The 25,488-nt window shown below is 46.7% G+C and overlaps 1 protein-coding gene across 5 annotated transcripts in view; it reads left to right on the forward strand.

Moving 5' to 3' along the window:
- The window catches only part of lrch2 (leucine-rich repeats and calponin homology (CH) domain containing 2), a 77,461-nt gene that overhangs the window by 18,046 nt on the left and 33,927 nt on the right, over positions 1-25,488 (forward strand). For all 5 annotated transcript variants that reach the window (XM_048231174.1, XM_048231138.1, XM_048231147.1 and 2 more), the window contains exons 2-9: positions 9,010-9,154; positions 10,927-11,053; positions 11,492-11,597; positions 11,698-11,834; positions 12,846-12,976; positions 13,323-13,410; positions 14,086-14,194; positions 14,398-14,504. In XM_048231174.1, the coding sequence (XP_048087131.1) occupies positions 9,010-9,154; positions 10,927-11,053; positions 11,492-11,597; positions 11,698-11,834; positions 12,846-12,976; positions 13,323-13,410; positions 14,086-14,194; positions 14,398-14,504 (950 nt within the window). The remainder of the gene's footprint in view (positions 1-9,009; positions 9,155-10,926; positions 11,054-11,491; positions 11,598-11,697; positions 11,835-12,845; positions 12,977-13,322; positions 13,411-14,085; positions 14,195-14,397; positions 14,505-25,488) is intronic.

Here is a 25,488-nt window from a genome sequence, read left to right on the forward strand (position 1 = left end):
GTGTGTGTGTGTGTGTGTGTGTGTGTGTGTGTGTTCACCAATATGTGTCTGTCTGTATATATGAGCTTGCATTGGTTCCTGGAACCCTTCTGCTGAGCAGCTGACAGCAGGGACAAAACAAAGGAGAAAGAGAGAAAAACATGCCCCCCAACATCACAGTGGACCTCCATTATCTAAACAATACCATGCTTCACTGTGTAGCAAATCTTACTGAGTTGGAATCACAATCACAAGCACATACAGTATATAGATGTATGAAGCCACTATGGTTGTCTAAAAGCAAGTAGGTAACTGATTTCAGCCTCACCACTGTGATGGTCATTGTTCTGTTATGCCCATGTAGTACTTTGGTGGTAACTGGAGCTGAACACATATGAAATCACAGCACACTCATTGAGGCTGAGAGGTTTTTGTTTGCTTGGCTGCCACAGACACACAGCATTGAGAGATCATTCAGCAGAGCTGTCTGGAGATGTTTGGTCAGATCTTTTCCAACAGGCAAACTAGAACCAAATGACGTGAGACTGGGCCTGTTCCCTCATACTGTATAAAAATGTTAGTGTGTTATGAGACAGATTGTTATTTGAGATACTACACAGGCCAATGTCACCCAGTCTATAAACAATCTCCATACATATAGCCCATATTGATTTTGTAACAATGACCCAACAATGTTGATTGCCTCGATCACGCTATACTTATACAATAAGCAGACTACTGTTACGCAATAGTTAAACGTCAATTATATAAGAAGCTGTCTTCCTCCGTGTACACATCAGTGACTGATGTCGGATGACTGCCCTTGGGGAGGGAAGAACACTGCTCACTTTGTGAAAGTTTGCTCATTTTGTGACAGTGGAGACTGTAGCACTGTAACAGCAACTGCCATATATATATAACTGCAAACAAATGTCATGTTTTAATTATGTAAATAGAATTATCATTTGATCACAAGATTCTCACAACTGATATGACAATTAGTAGGAATCAAGATTCTGCTGTAGATATCACATCTGATCAAAATGGCTTCCATCCAAGCATATGGTTCACTTCCAGTAACACTGTTGTTGAAATGTTGCATATAACGTAGGCCTACCTACATTCACTCAGTCATGGCATCTGTGCATTTCTATTAACAGAATAGACCTCCTGTGCATCAAAACAGAAACGGAAACAAATGATGACAAGTAAGCCAACCAGTGAGACAAAAAGAAAGTGAACTAGTGGTAAAGTGAGTTAGTGAACAAGCCAGACTCACTGTGCAACAGTGAGTCAGTAGGACAGTTGGCCAACAGGCCAGACAGACTGTCCGGAATACTGTGATAAGAGCCAGCCAGCGGACCAGTACAACAGCCCACTTTCCAGGGAACCCTTGAGGCCGTTGGACAGTAAGTCACAGGTACAGATTAACCGACAGTAGAGAGAAACAGCCTCATCCTCTCGAGCTCATGCCCAGCTGCTGTGTGGACATATTCTGATTGCTTTGTGATCAAACATGCAGTAGCTTCATAGTGGTTCCCTTTATGAATGGGGTGGTGTGGCCGTTTTTTCCCCCCCTACTTTTGAATATTTCAACAGCTGTGTTGATAATGTCATCATGCTTTTTGACTCCAGCCTACTTTTCAGAGGGAGAAGTATTCCATTCTCGCTGCAGCCCAAAAAGAGGAAGTGAGTTATCCTTTCAGGGTGCCACATTTGGATTGGTGGAAAATCCCCTTTGGCCTATTTCAGGACTTCAGTGTTATCACTTTAATTTTGCCCTCTCTCTCCCTCTCTCTCTCTCTCTCTGGAGTGAATATAGGCCAGTGTGGTTGCATCTGAGACGGTGGCGTCTCTAAGCTCTCAGTGGGAGCCATGCTGCTGAGCTGACCTGTCTAGATGGTATTTCCTCTGAATATTTCATTCCTGGGTGCTGCTCCCTGCCTGCCTGCCTGTCTGCCTGCCCACATGGCTGGCTAGCTTGGCAGGCTACTACTGTGGAGTGCATCACGCTGGAGCTCTTAGTTATCCCGCCTCAGTGTTTGCGTGCTGATCAATCCTCAGCTTCGAGGAAGAGATACCAGCCTAGAGCTAGGCTGTGTTTTGCTCTCTCTGTGTGTCTCTGTGTGTGTGAAAGAGCGTGTGTGTGTGTGTGTGTGTGTGTGTGTGTGTGTGAGTCTGTAGTCAGGATCCTGGTGAAGAAGAGATCAGTGCTTCCCTGCTGAGAAAGACGCGCACACACAGACATCAACATAGACTCACACACACACAGACTCTCACACACACACACACACACTCACACACACAAAAGCACAGTCTACAGTCTCTGCTTCTCTCCCAGACTTTGTCAGTGAGTTTATTCCTACTCTTGTGCAGGGCTTGCCTTACAGAATCTCATTAGTTATACTACCACGGATTCTATTACAGTGTTTCCCCCAAAGCAGACTCGATAAAAGCCATTAATTGTTATTTCTGTCTGCATACTTATCATTATGGGGGTTTAGAGGACTTTTTGCTTACATGTGTCTCCTATTGTTACACTTGCCTCGTTCTATAAGCTCCCTCTCCTCCTCTCTCTCATCTTCTCCTCTCTCTCATTTATCTACATTAACCACGACAGACTATAACCAAGCCTTGCTCTTCCCATCTCGTCCCCCACCCTCTCTCTCTCTCTCTCTCTCTCAATTTGTCTATCCATCTCTGTCCATCCATCTCCCACCTTCCTTCAATCTCTTTCTTCCCCCCTCTCTTGCTTCACTCCTCTCCAATTCTGTTCCCGTGTCACATACGATGTTCAAGCCTCTGTCTGTGTACTTGCTTGCCAGCTGCTGCAGCATGTAGGCTAGCATGAGTGGGTGTTGAATTAGCTATGGCTGTAGTGATTGGGCAGGCCTGCCTGTCAGTCTGTATTTTAGTGTTGGTTCGAAGCTATGTATTTTATGTGGATTTAGTTTATGTTAGCATACATATATTTTAACCAGTGTAAACAGGCTACGTGCCATGCACATCATACCCTGATGACTGCTAGCCTGTGGGCAGGATTGGGAGGCTCATCCCCCCCTGACTCTCCGCACCTGTCCACCTGCATTAAGGCCCCCTTTCATCTGTAGTCCACTCTGGGTTTCTGGTGTGTTTGGGGCCTGATTCTGTGGCTTTGGCCATAAGGCCAGTGTGGCGGTGGGTAGTTTAGTTTGTTTTTAAATCTATTTTTGGTGGTTTATTAGATAAATGCCCATGTAAATTGCATTGTCCTTCCTGTGAGTCATGTGTTCTGAGATAGTTTTGACTGATTTGGAGGTGTGACACTTTTGTGCAAGTGTGTGCGTGTGTGTGTGCAAGCGTGCGTGCGTGCGTGCGTGTGTGTGTGTGCAAGCATTCGTGCCTCTGTGCGTGTGTGTGTGTGCAAGCATGCGTGTGTGTGTGTGTGTGTGTGTGATTTAAATAGCATGTGTCTGTGAAGAAGAAGATTACTGCACCTCCCTCTGGCTGTATGTGTTCTTTTGGAGGTCAAAAGAAAAGAAATGTCTCCTCTCATTACAAACAGATGTACACACACCCACCAACAAAACATATACAAACATCCCACGCTGACAGAATAGGTGTGCAGCTTCCTGTATGGTATGGTGTCTAAATCTCAGTCCAGATCTGTGCAGAAGTAGTGGTTGTCTGGGATCTAGCCTACTACTGTGCTGTTAAGACCCATGGAGGAACAAGAATGGAATGGCTGCATGACTTAATTAATATTCACACACACACAACACACACACTTTTGTAGTTCATACATTCTTTTATTGATTGTTTGGTCATTACCTTTTCACCCAGATTCTGTTATAAGCAGCTGAATGAGCAAAAATCTACTATTTCTGTGGGACTCACTGTGTGTGTGTGTGTGTAGCTTGCTTCATAGTGCTGTGGTGTGCGTGGTGGAGAGTGAAATGTGAACTGAGAATTGATTTAAGGCCTTTTGAAACTCAACCTGGTGAGCCTCACTCTGGTTGCAGGAGAGAGGGAAAAGGTTTCCATTTTGTGACCTGCATGTTAAACAGGCACTGGAGACCTTAACACTAGTTCCCTGTCCACAGTCTTCTCTACAGCGCTACCAGTCTGTGTGGAAGGCTTAGCCGTACCTTGTGCCATTTAGCATCACCAGCCTCAGGTTCCTTGTTTTGGACTCACTGAAACAGCTGTGGCTCGTTGACTGACTGACCCATGTTGTCTCTGTAATTTTGTCAGTAGCCTGCAGATGCACTAACATGCAACCCACTAAACCACAGTCCACTGGTTGTGTGGTATGCTGTTTGGTGGTTAACCCTGAGATTGTGTTTATTTCAATACACTGCATGGGAAAAGCACACTGTTTTTTCACTTGCTAAATGTGTAAGTGTAAAATAAATAGCATGCATTCTGGTTGTTCACTTCTTCCATCTCTCAGCATCTATTTTGGGTGTGTGTGCAGTTTCATTTCTTTTAAATATATATATTCCAGAGTGCACTTGTTAGGGTAGAGAGATTAATATGTCAGGCTGCAGGGACTGGCCCTGCAGCAACAAAGCATGCATCTGCAGAGATGACTGTAGTTTGGAGTGTGTGTGTGTGTGTGTGTGTGTGTGTGTGTGTGTGAATATGTGTGCATATTCCTAAGGGCGAGTGTCTGAATGTGTGGATTCACACACACACACACACTCACTGAGTGCCAGTGTGTCTAGAAGGGTGGGTGTGGGAGCTCCATTTGCAGGCAGACAGCACTCCTTGCCTCACCTTCTCACTGCGTGTGGTTGTCATGGCAGCAAGAAGACCTCCACAAAATCCTTCACTGACTGCTGCAGATAATTCCCTCTCAGCGTGTGTGTGTGTGCCCGCACGCATGCGTACATGCGTGTTTGTATGAGTGGGTGTAAGCAACATCCCTGTACCTTTAAGAGTGACATGCTTAAAAAGAGATGCAGTATATCACATTTTTACAAGAAACAAAGCAATGACCTACCTCTGTAGATTAGCTGACACCTTCTGAATGTGTATAAAATGTTTTCTCAGTGGCCTGAAACAAAGAAATGTCTAAATGTTCGGAAGATTGCTGGGGGGGATTTCAGGTTCATGGTCTGGAAATGAAAGGCAGGCAATGCTGCCAATTGCACCTATATAGGATTATGTACTGTCTATGTGTATCTATATGTTTGTTTATTTGTTTGGCTGTTGCTGCCCAAATGCAGTTTATGCATTGACGCATTACTGAAACCTCAGCCCACAAATAGACATTGCTGTATCAGTTCCTGCTATGGCCTGGCTAATGCTCTCAGGTGTGAAACAGTTTGTACATGTGTGCATGTGTGTCTGTGCTGGTGTGTGTGCGTAAGTTTCTGCAAGCGGGCGTGTGTGTGCATGTATCTGTTTATTTGTGTGTGTGATATCAGTTTATGCTGAGGAGATCAGAAATGTTTGTTTATTACACCACACAGTGCAGGGAAACATTTTGGTGAAATATTATGTGTTCACAGCAGCATTAAAGGACAGGATAGAAAGCTGATAGTGTTACTATTTGGATACAGATATACTATATATAGGCTAATACATAGAATGTGTGATATTAAGGTGTCTGAGTTTTTAATGAACAGCTGCAGTTTTATGAATGGGGAAGTTACAGTATGTCTGTGTGTTCAGTCTATGTGTGTGAGAGTGTGTGAGTACAAAAGGAGACAGAGAGAGAGAGAGAGACAGTTAGAGAGAGAGAAGGTAAAAAAGTATGCATACGCATGAGCATGAGTGTATTCTGTGTGAGCATTATTGGCCAATTAATGGCAGTAGAGCATCTCACAGAAGGGCAAATCAAAAGTGGGCGTTGGTCCAGGGATCATCTCCTGTTGGTTAGTTCATGGTCGGAGAGGCGGGGACAGTGTTGCCAGGCAGCTCAGCTGGGGTCTTGGAACATTTGTGTGGTGTCCCACTCATTGCAGCGAATCTGGGTCAAGAAGATGTTCGGTTCTTTCATCCGATTGGTCCATTTAGGCCACGCCCACTGTCTGGTAACAGGAAGCTAATGTGCCTGAGAGGGATTCTGAAATCTGTTCTTCTCTCTTTTTTCTCTCCCTCCATCTCTCTGAGCCTTTTTTCAGCAAACTATTTTTAAGCACAATGAATTTTTCAGAAGCCTCTTCCTCCTTTATGACACGGGCCAGTGGAAACCACTCAAGAAGTAAAAGACTTCCAGAATGCCCCTCTCAGCGATACAGCTGTCTGCAAATGTGGCTGTCCTATCTGTAGCGTGCCCGCACAGCCTCTCATTCTGTCAGTCTGTCTGTGTGTCTGTCAGCCTCTTTCTCTCTTTCTCTCTCTCACTCTCTCTCTCCCTCTCACACTCTCTCACTGTCATGCACACATGCAGATCCCCCCCTCACACACACACACACACAGAGACACAGAGACACAAATAGACACACTCTGACATGCTAACCTACTGTGTCTGCTCATATGTGACCTATTTATTACCTGCTACTGTCTCCTCAGTGGGGCCTGCTCTGTTTTGAAACAGCACTACAGTGATCAGTGCTCAGTCAGCCATCATGACAACCTGGTGTTCTGGTTCTTTGCCTCAGCGTCTGGCGTGTTTTGTCCATTAATCTGATGGTTAGGCTACAGGCCTGTGTTAGAGGGCAGTGGATTGACAGCCATGTTAGAATACGCTGCCGAGGTGAGCTCCTCTTGGCAAAGTGCTGCCTCTCCTCTGGCTCAGCTGACTGGTCCTCTCCCCAGTTCTGGCCCTCACCTCCCCTCCTCACCCTCTCTTCCCCTTCTCTCCTCTCCTGTGTCCTCCTCCCTGATGCTGGCTGCCCCTCCTCAGCTGCAGGAAGTCTGGCCTAGGGCCCCCTGCCCACCCGGGAGGAAGTGGATGGGAGGGGAGAGGAAGTGGAGGGGATGTGACTCCGCCTTGTGTGTGTGTGTGTGTGTGTGTGTGTGTGTGTGTGTGTGTGTGTGTCAGCACCTGTGGGTGTGACCCCACAAACCCAGTCATTTGTTGATGACTCTTTTTTTTCACCCCATAAGCAAAGGCATTTCATTGGTGGGTGGTTTTGTACTGATATTGCCACTATGTTAAAGTGTTTGTGTGTGTGTGTGTGTGTGTGTGAATGAGAAGCACTCTGGTAACTTGAATTGCCTGGTGTAAAGCAGAAGAACGCTGTGCGTTGGTCAGTTGAAATTGATACCGAATCTATTCCCCATCATCGAGCTCCTGTGTTACCATAGCCAAGTACTGGAAGGAAATCTACTGAGCAGCAGATTCAGGATCATGTTTCCTCTTGAGTGTTCCTTCTGCCCTCCCTAACCTTAACCATTATCAGCTAAATGGGAAACTGTTCCTGGATCAGCACTTACAGGGTGCTTTCCATCTCCTTGTAGTCCCAGAGGAATCGTCAGAGGAATACCAGTCAACATCACCCTCACATTAGCTGAATGAGACAGCCATTACATTAGCCATTTTACATGGCTGTTCTGGACCGCAAAAGACAATTACTTTATGATTGGACAGTGTGTGTAGTTCACAGTGGGTTGTGTGTGTACTAGTGTGTTTGTTGGTGTGTGTATTTGTGTATTGTGTACGGGCAATGTCAGAAGATCTCTGCCGTGTCACGAAAGGCCGATGAGAATCAGCTTGAGTAGGTGGCCCTCTCCGCTGATCGATCGCTCTCTCAGACAGATTGATTAATAATGTCTGGAATCAATGCACTTCCCTCCTTCAGTGCACCTTATTGAGCGTGCATTTAAATACTACCTGTGTTTGGAATCTTACTCTACATACTCACACCCATCACACAGAGGCTCGACAAAAAGGACGGACAGATATGTCTTTCACTTGGCCTGTGTATTGTGGTTGTGCATGTCATGTGTGTGTGTCTAGTGTCTGTACATTTCATCAATTTGTATCTTTTTTTAGTATAAGTAAGTATAAGTATATTTAAGTAAGTATATTTAAGTATATTTTTATGCTTTTAATTAGACAGGACAGTGGAGAATGACAGGAAGTGAGTGGGAGGGAGCGTGGGGGTGGGATCCAGAAAGGACCACGGGGCGGGAATCGAACCTGGGCCGCCAGCGTACGGTGCAGGTGCCCCAGCCAGTCATGCCACGACCAGGGCCATTAAATTTGCATCTTTGTTGGTTGGTGTCAGTGAGAGCTGATGGTGTGGGAAGCTGTTAAAGAAGACAAGAGGCACGGCTAAATCGGACTCCCTTTTGTTTTTGGCTGAGCCTTTTGTCCCCATCGATTAGATTCTCCCTCAAGGTGTCTCCTGCCCAGCACTGTGGAGACACAGTAGGATTGATTTATCAGTTAAGACTGAGAGAGCGGACTCTTCCTTCTCTGCTCGTCGTCAGAGTCATTAGGCTCCAGAAAAGAACTGGCTTTTACTTAATGTGTGTAGAGTTGTAGAGTGTGTGTTAGGAGTTGTGTGTATGAAGTGCTTCTGCTATTACTGTAAGAAGTAGATCTGGGAAATACTTGTGCTATTTACTCTCCATTAGATAAGATATTCTTCTTGGTAGGAAGCATGGCTTAGGCAGCTGTGGTTATTAGGCCAAGAATTACGTATAACATAAATGCATACATGCAGCATGACCATAGACTTCTGTTGATAATATGGTGGAAGTTTCACCCTTATCAACCCAGATGTCATTATTAATTAGATTAATGAAGAGTATGGGAAACAAGTAGGCCAATTACAGGGCCAACGTTAGGGTGAATAGGGTGTTGTCTCAGAGCATCATTGTGCTGCCACCATGCTAAGAGATAGAGAGAATGAGAGAGAGAGAAGAGAGAGTTTGTGTGTGTGTGTGTGTGTGTGTGTGTGTGTGTGTGTGTGTGTGTTTTAAACTAAAAGTCTCTAACATTTAATCATAATTCAATCATGTTGCTTGCTCAATGACATTTTCAGGAGATTCACTCCTGGGCAGTTGATAATTCAGTGTATAAACTCTTCTAGGAGAGTGGATTGGTAGAAGGGTCTTACTTATGTGCCTGTGGTTTTGTGTGTTTTACAGATTTGTCAAAGAACCGCTTCACAGAGATCCCTCCTGAGGTGTGTCTGTTCGCTCCGCTGGAGGCTCTGAACCTCTACCACAACTGCATCAAATGCATCCCCGAGGCCATCGTCAACCTACAGATGCTCACCTACCTGAACATCAGGTACAGCCCACTGTGTTTGTGTGTGTGTGTCTGTGTGTGTGTGTGCGTCTGTGTGTGTACGTCTGTGTGTGTGTGTGTGTCTGTGTGTGTGTGTGTGTGTGTGTGTGTGTGTGTGTGTGTGTGTGTGTGTGTGTGTGTGTGTGTGTGTGTGTCTGTGTCTGTGTGTGTGTGTGGATATCAGTGCATGTGGATATATCTGACTTTGCTTATTCGTTCACCCACCTTCAGCCTGTGTTGAAAAGCACTCTAACCAGATTTTCTCTATTGGGTTTCCAATGAAAATCACCACTTACTGCAATGACCACTTAACAAGATGAGTCATGTCATGTGCATTTCTGCCCGCCACGTGTACAACTAGAGCAGTGGGCACATAGTTGGCTATTCATAGATCGGTGAGCGTTTCTTTCTGTTGATACAATTTTCTCAAAACATGAGGTGGGCACCCACTTGGGCATGTGAAGATCCTATCCCTCCTCTTGAGTTACAGTCAGATTTTTATTGAAGTATTTCCCCCTTTTCTTATATTTATGACAGGCATACTTAAAGGACAAGTTCAGTATTTTACACTTAAAGCCCTGTTTTCAGATAGTTTATGATTAAATAGAACGTTTAAGATTGAAATTTGGACACATGCTGCTGTCCTGAGAATTTTCGGTTTCTGTGGTAGCGCCCCCCCTCCTCGATTTTTGTGTGAGCATATCAGCGAATACCCCTGACCACTCGGTGAGTTTCACGTCTTTGTAAACGAAAGTTTAATGCGTTTTAGGAAGGATTGTTCCAGTGCACCTATGCAGGGTTGTGGAGGAGGGGGCTACCACAGAAACCGAAAATTCTCAGGACAGCAGTATGTGTCCAAATTTCAATCTTAAACGTTCTATTTAATCATAAACTATCTGAAAACGGCTTTAAGTGTAAAATACCGAACTTGTCCTTTAACCAAATTAGCACATACATTAATACTGGAGGATTAGTCATAGCTGGAGAATGAGTGATCATCTGTGTGTGTGAATTTGTGTTTGTGTGTACATTTCTGTGTGTTTGTTTGTTTGTATGTGTCTGTGTGTGTTTGTGTGTATGTGTGTGTGTGTGTGTGTGTGAGTGTGTGCATGCGAATGTGTGAGCGGAACAGATCTGGTCCAGTTTTGGCCATATGTCTCAGCCTGAAGGCTTCCTCTTTCATGCCGTGTGGAGTTTAAAGTTTTCCAGTGGCACTTCCTCCTTCAAGAGACAAGATGCACACACACATACACACGCATGCATGCACACACACACACACATGCACCCATGCATGCACGCACGCACAAATTCACAAGCATACACACCCAGCCACTGTCAGAGCAATTATTCATAATTCATCCATGGTGATGCACTGACTTTCTGCCCAGTATCACACGCATGGGGCTATTTTGTTTTTTTTACGAATTTGTTTATTTATCTAAAACTCGACGAGTTGTAAACGAGTAAGAATGGACTTAAGAAATGAGATCATGCTGGATGTGTGATCAGGATGTGTGCATGCTAACACTCATAGACAACAGTTCTTTTCTAGCACTGCAGTGTTAAAAATAATAAAAAAAATCCCCTTTTGAGGTCTTAGGTGATGGTTTATTATGATCTATTTGGGTGTAAATGTGCTCTCTAGTCTTCACTGTTCCGTCTGTGTGTAAGAATAGCAGCATGAGGTGCTGGGATATATGGCCACTGGCAGTGTGTTGAGGCTTAGTCGTTAACCTGCTGATTGGCTGATTGATGAGTGTTTTGTGGTTTCCCAGTCGGAACCTCCTGTCCACATTGCCAAAGTACCTGTTCAACCTTCCGCTCCGGGTGCTGGTGGTCAGCAACAACAAGCTGGTGGCCATTCCCGAAGAGATCGGCAAAGCCAAAGACCTCATGGAACTGGTGAGTGCGTGTGTGTGTGTGTGTGTGTATTTACGTGTGTGTTTGTGTGTGTCTGTGTGTGTGTGTGTGAGAGTGACTGTGTGCAATTCGAGTGTTAAATTCATTCATTGACCTGCAAAGTAATGCTGTATGCACCCCCCAGACATGAACTTTACTGATTACTGAGTCAGCACACAGAAGTGTGTGTGTATGTGTGTATGTGTGCGTGTGTGTTTCCATTCTTGTGTCATTTGTCATTTGTTCTCGATGCCATGATCTACAGTGCACAGCAACTATAGTCTTCATTAGTTGAATGGTAATGTTGCTGACTATTTATTAAGGTTATCACATTATTGCATATCACACACAGCAATACAAAAATGTCTTGGTCTATTTAGAAGTTTCACAGTAGTAATACAATTGTCAGTTGTGTGACTGTGTGTTTGCTACCCCCTGCAGGACATAAGCTGTAATGAGATTCAGGTGCTGCCCTCTCAGATAGGGAAATTACTGGCCTTACGAGAACTCAACATCAGGAGGAACTGCCTTCAAGTGCTACCAGATGGTAACACACACACACACACACACACACGCACATTGAAACAGACATAGCCCCGGTATAAGTCCCAACTAACAGGTCTTCTTCTCCTCACCTCCGTACCCAGAGCTGTCAGATCTTCCTCTCATCCGTCTGGACTTCTCCTGTAATAAGATCACAGAGATTCCCACGTCCTACAGGAAACTGAGGCAGCTTCAGCACATTATTCTCGACAATAACCCCATGCAGTCTCCACCCGCACAGGTGTGTGTGGGTGTGTGTGTGTGTATGAGTGTGTGTGATCGTGAATGTGTGTGCGTAAATGCATTGTATATTGCCTTTTTGACAACTGATGGAATCCATTGGCTGTATAACGCAGATGTAGAATCTGGACAGATTGCTGAATAAATGAGGACTAATACATCAGACATCCCTTGGTCAGGCTCTCTATCAAACATAGCTCTCTGGCTCCATCTAGAGGACTGCTTTGACCAGTGACTCTAGCAGGGCAGTTAAGAGTAGACAAATTGTTTAACAGGATACAACACAATAGCAATTAAGTGTTATGCACATATTTTAACAGAGGATGCTGGCTGTATGCAAGACAAATATTAAATTGTATAGGTTGATGGGTTGTTGAATTACATCCCAACGTTGTCAGTTGATCCACTGACCACATGGTCATTATTATGTTTGTTTGATATTGTTATTGTACGGTCGGTTTGATTTGTGCTTTATTTTAGCAACAGGATAAACAGTGGTAATCATTAGCCTGAATAGCCATTAGTCAATTCTCTGAGATTTTGGTACCATATCAGTTAATTTTCGATTTCCAATGGGCGTTACCAAAGCTAGTTGGTACATCAACCTTTTACCGCTTTTTGTCAGAAGTTCAACAACACATATTTCTTGTCAATGAACCCTGTCATGCAGTTGTTTGCTCTTTTAAATAAAATCTATGGTCCGAGTCATTCAATACAGACATGACTACCTAGCATTTGGTTGTTTTCCAAAGTGCTCCAAAATGAACAGTTGTGAAAGACCCAGCAGGTTTTGGTTGGAGAGAAGTTTTGGTTTTAGAAAGAGTCTAGATACAGTATATACCAGAACTAATGCAATGAGCTCTCAGATTTTTCTGGTTCACAAGCTAGGTAATCATGATAAACGTGTTTGAAGTTTGTGAAGTCTTGGCCACTAGAGGCACTTTGGGCACAGAACACATCCTTGGAGCTGCAAAACAGCCAGTTGACTTCTGCCTCTGTCTGGTCCTTGCAGATCTGCCTGAAGGGCAAAGTTCACATCTTTAAGTATCTGAACATCCAGGCATGTCGCACGGACAAGAAGCCAGACTCCCTCGACCTGCCCTCCCTCGGGAAACGCTGCCTACCTCCACCTTTAACAGACAGGTACGCTCCACATGGTAGAAGGGCTACCTTTAAAATGAAATGATATAGCAAATTTGACCTCAAAGCATACTTATATTGGGGTGATTGGGGGTGCCAGTAACTTACCATTGTTGTCACTTTTCAATAAACTGTGTACCCCTTTGCCATAATTTTTAACGTCTGATAAACAGTACTTTCATGGAACACCAGGTTGGCATTTCAGAATGTGATGTTTGTTCTTCAATGGGAGGGTCTCCAGACAGAGCAAATTCAGATCTACTAAGAGGTTTGTCTGGGTTCACCCAGACTAATCGGACTCCCCAGTGCATAGAAAAGTGACTCTGGATCTCTGTCTGTGTGTGTGCAGCATGGAGGATTTTTACCCCAGTAAGAACCACGGCCCTGACTCAGGAATTGGCAGCGACAACGGGGACAAGAGGCTCTCCACCACAGAGGTACACCCATACACAACCCATACACAAACACACACATAAACACACTCTCACAGTCAGTACACATGAGATGTGGAAACATTTTAGTACACACACACACACACACACACACCATACAGACACACACACATATCCGTACACAAACACACAAGCACACACATAAGCTGACACATGTGGAAAAACACAAAAATAACACAAACACTTAAAATACAGATTCAACCACACACACTCACAGAGAGTGAGAATCATTATTAATACAACAACCAGTATTACTCCACCCTAATGCACTAGACATCTGGACATACAGTATTACCCAGAGGACATATAGCAGACATAGACGCCAGTAGAGTCCTGTGTCTGACTTTGTGTCTGACTCTCTTCTCTGTCCACTCTTCTCCATCCCTCCATCCTGTCCTGCTCTCCTGCCCCCTCCACTGCGCGCTCACAGTAACACGCCAGTCATCAGCACGCGTACATTCTCTCACTCCTTCACTTGCAACAGCAGTCATTGGCATTGTCCCTCCAGCATAACCCTGGTTAGCATTGCTTACACTTCTCTCCTCTCTCTCTCTCTCTCCCTCTCTCTGGTCCCCCCCCCCTTTTCCTTGTTTCTCTCTCCCCTCCTCTTCCCTCGTTCCTCTGTGCGGGTGTGGGTGCGGGTGTGCGTATGTGTGACAGCCCTCGGACGACGACACCGTCAGTCTGCACTCGCAGGTGTCCGAGACAGCAAGGGAGCACGGCAGGGCGGATACACACTCTCTACTAGTCAAGCTGGACTGTGGCAAAGGTGTGTACGTGTGTGTGTGTGTGTGTGTGTGTGAGAGAGAGAGAGAGAGAGAGAGAGAGAGAGAGAGGACTTGCTAGTGAGAGACAGAGAGTACATTTCTGAATTTTGGTGAGAGATAGAGAGAGATCTTGAAAATCACTAAAGTACAATCATAATGTGTTGTATGTCTGTACATTTTGTGTGTGTGTGTTTTCTCAACACAGTAGCAGATCAGGACCCTTATGACTTCATTGACCCAAACCAGGAGGAGGAGGCAGCCTTGTCGGAGGGAGATGTACAACAGAGCACCTCCTTTGTCTCCTGCATAAAAGTAACCCTTCACTCAAACCCCCAACACACACACACACACACACACACACTTACGTACTTTCTATTTCAGCTAGGTAGAGCATAACTAATCATGGGTTCCACAAATTTCAGGGGTCCTTCAATCATTTACAAGTTTGTGAATTTGAGAAATATAGTTCAAGGCCTTTGCAAGTTTTTGAAAACATCTATAAATTGACAGGTCATAAAGTGCTTGAATTTATATATTTTGTGTTAGGAAATTCAAGAGGCTGTACAATCACAGTAAGAAGTGAAAATGAAAAATGTTTGCTTGCGTTTGCTTTATTTTACAGCTTTGCCAAAAGTGTGATACAAAATTACAAACTGACTGTAAAGCATTTAATTTCAATATGGTTGCCTAAACTGGGTGAATGGAAAGTGTTAATAGTTTCAGATAATAGTTAGTACTAGTTTTAGAGAGAGAGGTTGTTCATCTGGCACCACTGTGAGAAGTTGTTGACCTCTCTTCTATAGGCCGTCTTGTCATTGTTGGTAATCAGGCCAATCTCTCCAGCGTTGTCGGCAAAGTTGTGTTTTTGGTGGGGATCAACTGACCAGTGGCAAGCGGCAGGTTTCCTATTGTTCTCTATTGTCCGGAAGCAGAACGGTGGCAGCGCTGGCGTAATGCTAGCATTGAATAAGCTGAGCATTGAACTTGGTTTCAACTTTCAAAGCGCAACGCGAGCCTATTCAATTGTCCGTAGTGCCGCTTCAGAACGAAATGCAGTAGAACTTATTATGGTCTGAGCGTTGCGTTGCGCTTGCCGCTGGCCATTGTGATCCCCGCCTAAAAGTATGCAACAGAGTTACAAACTGAATGAAAAATCGTGAAAGTGATGTTTGGCCACCCATGCACAGGGGTGGCCAAACGTGTATGTGCGTGACAGTTGGCCTTCTACAGAAGTCTTTCTACGTCTTTCAGTTGTATTTGATGTAATACTTACAAGTCCTTAGCAACAGTGGCTTTGGGGAAAACAAACAATGCCCCATGAACGGAAACACCACCCCTGCATAGGCTATATAAGCCTGTAGGGAAAATGACTTTTTAACGGTTACTTAAAAACTATTTTAAAAACAGATCATTTTTTCCAAAACACTGCACAATATGTACACAAAGACACACAAGTTGTGTGTAGTGTTTTGCAAATGTACTAATATTTGTGCTCATGTGGGCTGGGTCTTGCTAATTAATTGGTACATCATTATTGCTTTTTATTGCAGCAACACATAATAATAGTATTATATACGTGCTAATGCTTTGTGTGTTGTAGCTCTGTAGCATATGTGCAGGCTGTCTGATGTAACAGTGGGTGTGTGTGTCTGTGTGTCTGTGTGTGTGTCTGTGTGTGCGTGTGTGTGTGCATGCGTCCGTGCGTGCATGCGTGCGTGCGTGTGTGTGCATGCGTGTGTGTGTGTGTCTGTGTGTCTGTGTGTCTGTGCGTGTGCCAGCATTTACGGTACATGTGAATCGCATCCAATGCTGTTGTAAAAGCACAAACAAACATACAGTGGATGTACTCGATGGAAAGGGTAGAGTAGCTACGTAGCTTGGGGGGTGGGGGGGGGGGTGGTTACTGCAAGGCAGTATCATGTACCAGTATAGTACAGCACAGTACAGAGACTCCTGAGTGTTGAGTTTGGAACTACAGTATGTACTAACCGCTGAACTGTTGAAACAAACAGCAGTCTGGCATAAGAATGATTTTTTCTCACACTTGATGACACTTATCTGTGTGTATATACAGCCATTAAAAACTGTTTGAGTTCAAGGGAATGTGAACCCTGAGATGAAAAAGGTCCAGATGTGCCTGGACCACATAAATATTGATATCGGAGTCTATTTGTCTATAAGCTTCCATGGTGAGCACCAAGGTTTATGATCAGTGGTGAAGATAAGAAGGTGTTCGTTTTTCACACCACATCTGCTGTTTCTCTCTGTAGCATATTTTCAGGCTGTCATTAGGAATGTTTTAACAATTTTGTTGTTAGTGCTACCTGTGTGTCTGTCTTTATGTGTGTGTGGGTGTGTGTGCGTGTAATTGTGTGTGTGTGTGTGTGTGTGTGTGTATATGAGTGTGTGTGTGTGTGTAAATTTCAACTTCATCCGGCAACCCTTCGCTCAACACCACCCATTTGCAGGCCGATTTGTGTAGTCACCAAATGTACACATAAATAAATTTATTGTATGGCCCCCCTTGAACGGAATTCCACAAAACTCAGCATGCAATAAGAGGGTGTCATAGTGATTCTACAGATTACATTTTGTGCAGTTTTGAACACTTCAGCCAAAGATACCTGTGATTACAGAGCCTCAGTTTTGCTTTTTCATTTTTAACTATGTGGCGCTATAACCTAAATGAGTGGTTATGGGATGGGTTGAGATGACCCCTCGAGCCCAACATACAAGAAAAATATACTCCTCCTAGGCCCTACGGTTCTCGAGGTATTCACAGAAAACTGTGTCCGTCCTACCCTCCTTTCGGGGGTCCAGTCCGGCTGGGGCTACATGCCCACCATGTTTCGTGCAGCCAAGCCTTTCAGTGTTCTGGAAATTGTTAATTGTTGACACAAAATTACTGAAGGAAAAAAAAAACTCGCTAGAAATACACTACGCTAGTGGGAGTCATAAATAATCTCACTTCACAAAGCCTAGAACTCCTGAGAACAAGCACAACAACAACTCAATTATCCATCATCCATCATCCATTATTTTGACATCCTTTCTTGTGTCAGAAAAAAAATTTCTTGAAACTAGCAAGTCTGTGGGAAACCACTGATGTTAGTTTATGTGTGTGTGGTGTGTGTGTGTGTGTGTGTGTGTGTGTGTGTGTGTGTGTGTGTGTATAAAGACCAAAAGCCTATAAAGGAGAATTTATGGGAGCATGTGTTGCCATAATGACTGTCACATTATAAGTTGATTAATTGACATGATGGAAATTTTGATACCACAGATGAATGAAGACCCAGTCAGATTCAAATATAGTAAAAATGGACCAGAGTTTTATTTACTATGATGTGCATCAAGGGAGAGACAGCATGACTTCATCTTAAGATTCATCAGCTGCTCTAACTAGACAAGGAAATAGTTAGGGTTTAAGTATCCTTCCAGGCTGACGGGAGATGCCGTGGGTATTTATTTAGAGAAATAGTTTTGCATTCCCTCGCAATACTTTTGAGTTCCCTGGCAATGTTTTTGCGTTCCCTCGCAATACTTTTGCGTTCCCTTACAATAACTTGCGTTCCCTCGCAATAACTTTTTGCATTCCATCGCAATAAAATTTGTGTTCCCTCACAATACAGACTATTTCATTAACCTACAAGCACATTGAGTTGGCTAACCTAGGCTACTATAATTATGGAAAATATATTGAAGGTCCCTTTGAGTTAGCCTGGTCCTACCAGACTCGCGTACATTTCATAGTGTACAGAAAGTCTGGCCACTTTCCATTGCCAAGTGTTAACTTCCTTGAAGGCGAGTACTCTGTTGAAGTTTAAAACTATTGGATCTGCCCAGAGCCACTCTGGATCCGCCATAACCAATCGCTAACGTTTGGTCGTGACGTATTCTGGCTCAAACTAGCGCACGACCTCAACGTCATCGTTCTCAGCCACTCCCTCTGTTCGTTGATGGGACCTGCAGATTTCTGCAGGAGAAAACCCGCGAATATACCGCAGACCCAGACGACGTACTGAAGGGAAAATTGAGCGGAAGTACATAGGAGGGCGGAGCCAGGCTACCTTTGAGTTGGATCTGCTCCAAAAATGAATGGGTTTTCATTAGCCTGTGCTACACCTTTTCACCAAGTTTTGCTAAAACTGTACCTGTAGTTTTTGCAATATACACTGCAGTAGCCTATGATGGAGTAAATGGAAGCTCTCTGATAGCACATATGCCACTAACGCATGGCCGCTGTCACCAGTATTGCCACCGCAATACTACATTTCATTGTAATACTAGTTTTCATATATGACATTACTTAAGATTAGCCTACACTCAGTAAACATCACAAACTACTGCTGCGCCGTGCCGCGCTTATCATCATGACTTGGTGAACAGTGTTTTCCTGTGTTATTCCTGATGCATTCTACTGTCAGTGTAGCCTGGAAAATCCAGACCCTGGTAATCTAGAAAGATTAAAGGAAAATTCCGGTATTTAGCACTTTGAATCCCTTTTCTGGTTTGTTTTGGATGAAGTAGAGTGGTGGACACCGAAATTTTGATAATTGGTCCTGTCTCGACCTTTCTGAATCGTTTGAATCGCCTTTGACTTGTCAGAGTGGCTGCCAATAGGCATACTGTAGGCTACTCAGACATGTCCCAAAACAACCCTTAACGTTCGTTTTCAAAACTGTGCAACTCAACGAGTGGTTAGTGGTGTTCGTTGATTATTAAAAGCAAATATATCGGCGCAATGTATGATTTCCAGCCGTCTTATTTGTTATTGTGGAACTATTCACAACCGCTCAATATTTGAACCTGAAGCATAGACAGTGGCACAGTAATATCAACGTGCAATGAGTCTTCCAACAGAAATCAATGGGATTTTACAAAATGCCAAATAAAACACGACAGAAACTGTATTTCGCTACGCTACTTGTTTTGGAACATCAACGAACACCACTAACCACTCGGTGAGTTGCAGCAGCAGGTTTAAAATGAATCCCTAGCTGAAATTTAGTTTGAGTTTAAAGCAGTTGAGCAACAACATGAATCCAGGTTTATGTGAACATTTAAACCAAGATTAAAAGGATGGTTTAAATGTAAACCTGATTACCTTGTTACCTTACCTGATTAACTAGGTTTGAAGTTTGGTGCAGCTGGCTTAATGGATGAACCTTGATTTAATCCAGGTTACAACTTAATCCTTGTTGTTGCAACCCATCCCATAAGTGACATCAGGCTTAAACGTCCCACATACTCGACGCACCCGACCAGTAGCACGACAATGTGACGTCACAGAAGCGCCGTTACCATTTATACTCGTGCTAGTGGTCGCGACACTAGTTGCAATATTCTCCTGAACAGAGGTGTCGCTGTTGTGAAAAGACTAACGCTAACTACGTTACACAGCAGAAGAAACTGCAGTAAGAAACACTAGTAGCTACCTAGCTAGCTCTGTGATGGTACTTCAGACTTTGGTTGCTACTATTCACAACTACCATCATCATTATCATCTAGTTTCCAAGGTGTGTGCACAGGTAGATAGATAGATAGATAGATAGATGGATATATAGATAGATACCCGAGGGAAATTTTAATAATTTAAACAGTTTAGTTAGCTGGCTAGCTAGCTAGCAGCTGGCTGAGTTTGTGTAATTTCCTGAAGTGGAAAGAGATTTTGTTCAGGCTTAATAGATATCCTTTGTTTGAAAATAAATTGTTTCTATTCTTTCCTCTTAATTCCATGTGTTGCAACTCTCACTGGTAACTTTGTTAACTTATCCAGCAAACTATTAAAAATTCACGACTGTAACAAAACGTAAGTTACGCATGTAACTATGGATCTGTGAGACCGAGGGATGACTGTCACTACGGTCTAAAAAAGGAATGATCACCTTCATTCTGCCTATCACCGAGACCATATGTCAACAAAGTCATGCCCATGACCTCCGGAAGCAGAACGACTCGAGCTTGTAAATAGCGGAGATTGCTCCCGGTTCAGCCTCCTACCTTGAGGATAGTGACGGTCATCCCTCGGTCTCATAGATCCATAGTTACATGCGTAACTTACGATCTGTTTCGACCTCACTCTGACCGTCACTACGGCCTAAAAAAGGGATGACACATACCAAAGAAGTCGCGAGGAGCTCTAGACTAACCATTAAAACCTCGCTCGGTCACGGACATGAGGGCAGCGTGTAACCGAGCTGGGCTGAAAGTGGCGTCCACCCTATAAAACCTGGTAAAAGTGCAAGGCGTCGTCCATGAAGCCGCTGCACAGATATCGCTTGCTGGTACCCCCTTAAGGGCAGCCCAAGACGTAGCCATACTCCTGGTGGAGTGAGCCCTTGTACTCGAAGGGACTGGCCTGGCCGAACAAAGAGCCAGGAAAAAGCAAGTTTTCAGAGACAAAGATCGCAGATCTGCATCTAAAATGGGCTCATACGGGCCTTCAGTAAGCGACATCAAAACAGTGGGCAAATCCCAGTTTGGTGCCCGCAAAGTCGAAACTGGGCCGAACCCGGCGGGCCCCTTTTAAAACTGACCAATCGGTGGATGCCTACCCAAGGGTCTGTTATCCGCACCCTGGTGAAAGGCTGAAATGGCCAAGGCATAAACCTTCACAGTACTGACTGCCTTGCCTTGATCCAAATAGGACTGCAAGAAGCGCAAAACTTGTGGCACAGGGCAAACCGCTGACTCAAGACCCAAGCAGGCACACCAATCCGAAAATATCCTCCACCTGAGTGCATAGCAAGCTCTAGTAGAAGGAGCCCTGGCGTTGTTCAGAGTCTCCTGCACAGACTCAGCTAGCTGTTCAATGGCCGGACTCTGCAGGGGCCAAACCCACAGGCGCCCAGGGGCACCTGGGGTTGGGATGCCAGATCTGCCCTTCCGCTTGGGACAGAAGATCCGCCCGGCAGGGTAACTGCCATGGCTGACCCTGCAGGAGCGGAGAAGGTCTGGGAACCAAGGCCTGCCCCGACCACCGTGGAGCAACCAGCAGAACTGTGTGTTGGCCCTCCTGATCCTCCGCGGGACCTGAGGTACAAGAGGGGATGGAGGAAAAGCGCACAACAAGCCTGTCGGCCAGTCTTGTGACAGAGCATCCAGGCCCAAACTGCCTCCCTGTCCCACGAGAGTACCACTCTGGGCAGTGAGTCAAGCTCGCTGATGCAAACAGGTCCACTCGTGCAGTCCCATACTGAGCCTAGACCTGGCTGACCACCTCTGGGTTCAATCTCCATTCCCCGGGAGTGGCCCGGTCCTGGAGAGATGTCGGCCGCCCTGTTCTCCCACGCTTGGAACAGCGTACTGCCCTCACTGAAGCCAGGCGTGGCCATGCCCATGACAGCAACTCCTCCGCCACCTGGAGGCACCGCCGGACCTCGTGTCGCCTTGGTGATTGACATGATACACGCCCGGGTGCTGTCTGACCTCACCAGAACATGTTGGCCGCAGCCCTGGCAAGAACCTCTGCAGGGCGAGATGGATGGCCTTCAGCTCGAGGGCGTTGATATGCTCTGGCGTCCAGGAGGGAGGGCCCCGCCTCTCGCTGACAGCCCTTCCCAGACAGCTCCCCAGCCTGTCAGAGAAGCGTCTGTCGAGATGACTTGCCTCTTGTGAGGAAGGCCCCCAGTGGAACACCCTGGAGTAAGAACCTCCTGTCCCTCCAAGGGCCTTGGGGCTGGGATGCAAGCAGGAGAAACCCGCCTTCACATGCCTGTCGTCCCTCGGGTGGAGCTGAAAGGCATTGAACCAACACTGCAGGGGCGTGCCTTCAGCAGGCCTAATGGCAGTACCGCGGCTGCTGCGGCCCATTAAACCCAACAGCCTCTGGGCGTTGGGGCGGTGACCAGTCTGCCCAGCCCGAAAGCCTGTCAGAGCCTCGGTCAAGCTGTCTGCCCTCCGTGGAGTGAGAGGCGCCGTCATGCTGACCCGAGTCGAGGAGGACACCAAGGAAATCCGCCTGCTGGCCGGGGCTGCAAGTTGCTCTTTTTCCAGTTGACCGTGAAACCCAGGGCCTGGATATGGGTCAGAACTGCGTCGGTGTCGTGCACCACCTGCACCTGAGATGGGGCACAAATTAGCCAGTCGTCCAGGTATGGTAGGATCTTTAGGCCCCGGACCTGGAGGGGGGGCCTAAGCAGCCACCACGCAGCGAGTAAAATTTCTGGGAGCCAGCGAAAGGCCAAATGGGAGGACCTGAAACTGGAACACCCTGCCTAGGGAAGGCTGGAGGGAGGAAGGACCTGTGTGCTGGGCAGATAGGGATGTGGAAGTATCGTCTTTTAGATCCAGAGACGTAAACCACTCCCCTTCCTGGATGGAACGAATCACTATTCCAATGTGGACCATTTTGAATGGCAGCACCTTGAGGTACTGGTTCAGTGTGCCGTGCGTGCGGCGGTACTTCTGAGACGACCCCTTTCAGAAGCAACTCCTGGACCTCCTTGACAAGCACGGAATTTAAAAGGGGGTCTTTCACAGACATCATCTTGACCCCTGAAAGCGTAGGGGCATGGAAGTCGAAACTGTAGGCGCCGTGAGTCACCGTAGCCACAACCCAAGAGTCTGGCACAACCCTTCCCAGGAGGTCCTGGACAGCTGGGAAGGGCAATCGGCGGGCAGCAGGACCCCCACGCAGGCCTGCACCTCTGCCTGCACCTCTGCCCGTCGAGGTCTTCGCTGTCCTCTGGGCCAGGGAGTTGGGGCTGAGGTCTGGTCCAGTGCATGAAAGCACCGGTCCTGCGGGGCAGCATAGTTGATACTTACCTGTGGTGTTCGGGCGGGCTGCCACCGCCCATACCTACCTGATGCTGCCCCGTGGGGAACCGGAGCCTGCCTGTGGCCCATACGCTGACCAGTTTCCCTAGTTTCCCAGCCTGTACCACTCTGTCCAGCACCCCTGGGAGTCTGGATGGAACACACCTGGGCACCACGGGAGACCTAACAGGTCTGTCCTGATGGCATCAGGGAGAGAGGTTTGGGCAAGCCACACCTGTCTATGGCACAGCACCGCAGAGGCCATAGCACTCCCCACATCACGCGTCAGCTGGGAGTGGGCTGACAGTGCGGCATCCACCAGGGCCCTTGCATCATGGTCCTCCGGGCTCATCGTTTTTTAGCAGAGCGCCAGAGTGATAGCCAGGGCGTTGCCCATACGGGCTGCCCGTGCTGATGCGTCAAAGCAGTGCGTGATGAGACGATCCGTCTTGGCACACTCCTTACGCGGGCAGCGTGGATTGGGAGATGCATTGGCAGGCCCCAGGGAAGTCCAGGTGGCAACGGACTGCTCGACCGGTGGCATATCCCCCAGCCCCGAGTCAGCCGGATAGGCAGCCTTCGCCAGCTGACGGCAACCTGGATTGAATTGGGGGCGCTGTAGCGACTTACCCCATGCCGTCCGCAGCACCTTCATGTAATCCTCTGCCACGGGTATACAGGGTGGTGGGCTGCTGTGCGAGATGCCTTCACAGACGCCCCCAAGGGAAGCCATGTCTGGCATAGGGGCCTGAAGACCCAGGATCTTGGAGGCACTCAACACCAGTGACATCAAGGAGCCGACGGGGACCTCCCCCGGCACCGTGGATTCATCAGTTGGCTCCACCATGTCTGAATGTAGCTCATCCAGGAGGCCGTCCCCCTTACGCCATCAATCGAGAACGAGGGGCATGGGCTGACAGCACATCCACATCACCCAGATCAACATCCGCACCATGGCTCTCAGGCCTGGATGAGAAGCCTTCCTGGCCAGGGGGCAGAGAAGAGGATGACGTCCCCAGAGACGTGAAGTGACTCTGTGCCATCACCCTCGGTCACGGCAGCTGGAGCTGGGCGCTTAGCAGGTCCAGGGACCTCCACCTGGCCATGCCTGGAAGGGGACTCATGTTGCTGGTCCCGTTGCACGCTTGTGCGTGTATGCTTACGCCATGCCTATGAGAGTGGGACGGTCGCTCGGGATGAGCCGCCTGTCCCGCCTGCCCTCACGCATCGTGGCCACATACCTGGTCAGCCCGGCGGAGCCGTTCCTCCCTAGGAAGGTCACAGGCTGCGCTGCAGGGGCTGTCGACATCCTCCAGGAGGTGGGCGGCCCCAAGGCAAGCGGGATACTCCCTATGCCCGTCATTGGGGGCCATCGCGGCCCTACAGACTCTGCAGTAGTGTGCCTCCATAGCCTACCACAGAAAAACACAATGCAATACAATACAATACAATACACTAAGGCACTTACCTTGGCCGTTCAACGCACCGGGTCTGCAAGCAGCAGCCCGTGAAGAGATACAGCAGTGGTGTAATACAGTACAGGGTGGCCTGAAGCAGCGTCTTGGGACACGCTTTACAGGCCACACTGGCCCAGCTAGCTGCGGACAGCAGCGGCGGGGTACACAACAGATATACAAAGAAGGCGGCCACCAATCGCGCCGAACGCTAAGCGGCGCATACACCAGTGGACAACTGGAAAAAAGACACACAGCAGCCCGCACCTCGTGCAAGACTGCACCTAGCAGACACAAACAGCTAAACTTACCTTTGCAAGTAGCCTAGCACACAACAACAAAGCTAACAAGAAGCACACAGTAACATTAGCCCTGGCCGCGAGCAGCACATAGCGCTGATCAGGCCCACAGGTTCCGCCTGCCAGAGCAGTAAACAGAAATAATAACGGTGGCCCACGCCGGTCTCGAACGCACCCAGCAGGCTCCCACCAAGCCCAACCAGCCGCGAACAGCCAGATAAGGTACACAGTAGTTAACAAAAAACAACCCGAAACCTGGCACACACAAAAGGAAAATAACACTGAAACGGGCGTCCGCGGCAGTGCGCAAACGCAGGCAGCAGGCTCACACTAGCCCCTCCGCCGTGCGGTATGGGGTGAACTCAGGAAAGGCATCAACAAGTTAAACAAAGTTAAACGAAGTTTCCCGAAAAAACACAGGTTACTGCCACATGCAGACTAACAAACACAGTCAAAGCAAGAAAGCAGCGAAAGTCGCGCTACCGGTCGGGTGCGTCGGGTATGTAGAAGCCCTTAGTCTGCCACCCGTCCTTAAATTCAAGACCATTATCGCTTGTTTCAATTGGGGACCTTGCAGAATTGTTGTTTGTTTATTCAAAGTTTCAAGACAGTCCAAAGTAGCCTGGGCTATTAAAAGTGTCAGTTTATTGCACATCATTTTTACACCATTTTGAATAGCCACTGCATACCCGTGTTTGTTGGTGTGTTGTTGCAAAATCCACGGAATCATTTTATGCAAGCAAACTGCATACAGTGAGTCTTTATTGTTGAGGTCAGACATGCTAA

Source organism: Alosa alosa, chromosome 2 (assembly GCF_017589495.1).
Source record: "Alosa alosa isolate M-15738 ecotype Scorff River chromosome 2, AALO_Geno_1.1, whole genome shotgun sequence".
NCBI classification, from domain to species: domain Eukaryota; kingdom Metazoa; phylum Chordata; class Actinopteri; order Clupeiformes; family Clupeidae; genus Alosa; species Alosa alosa.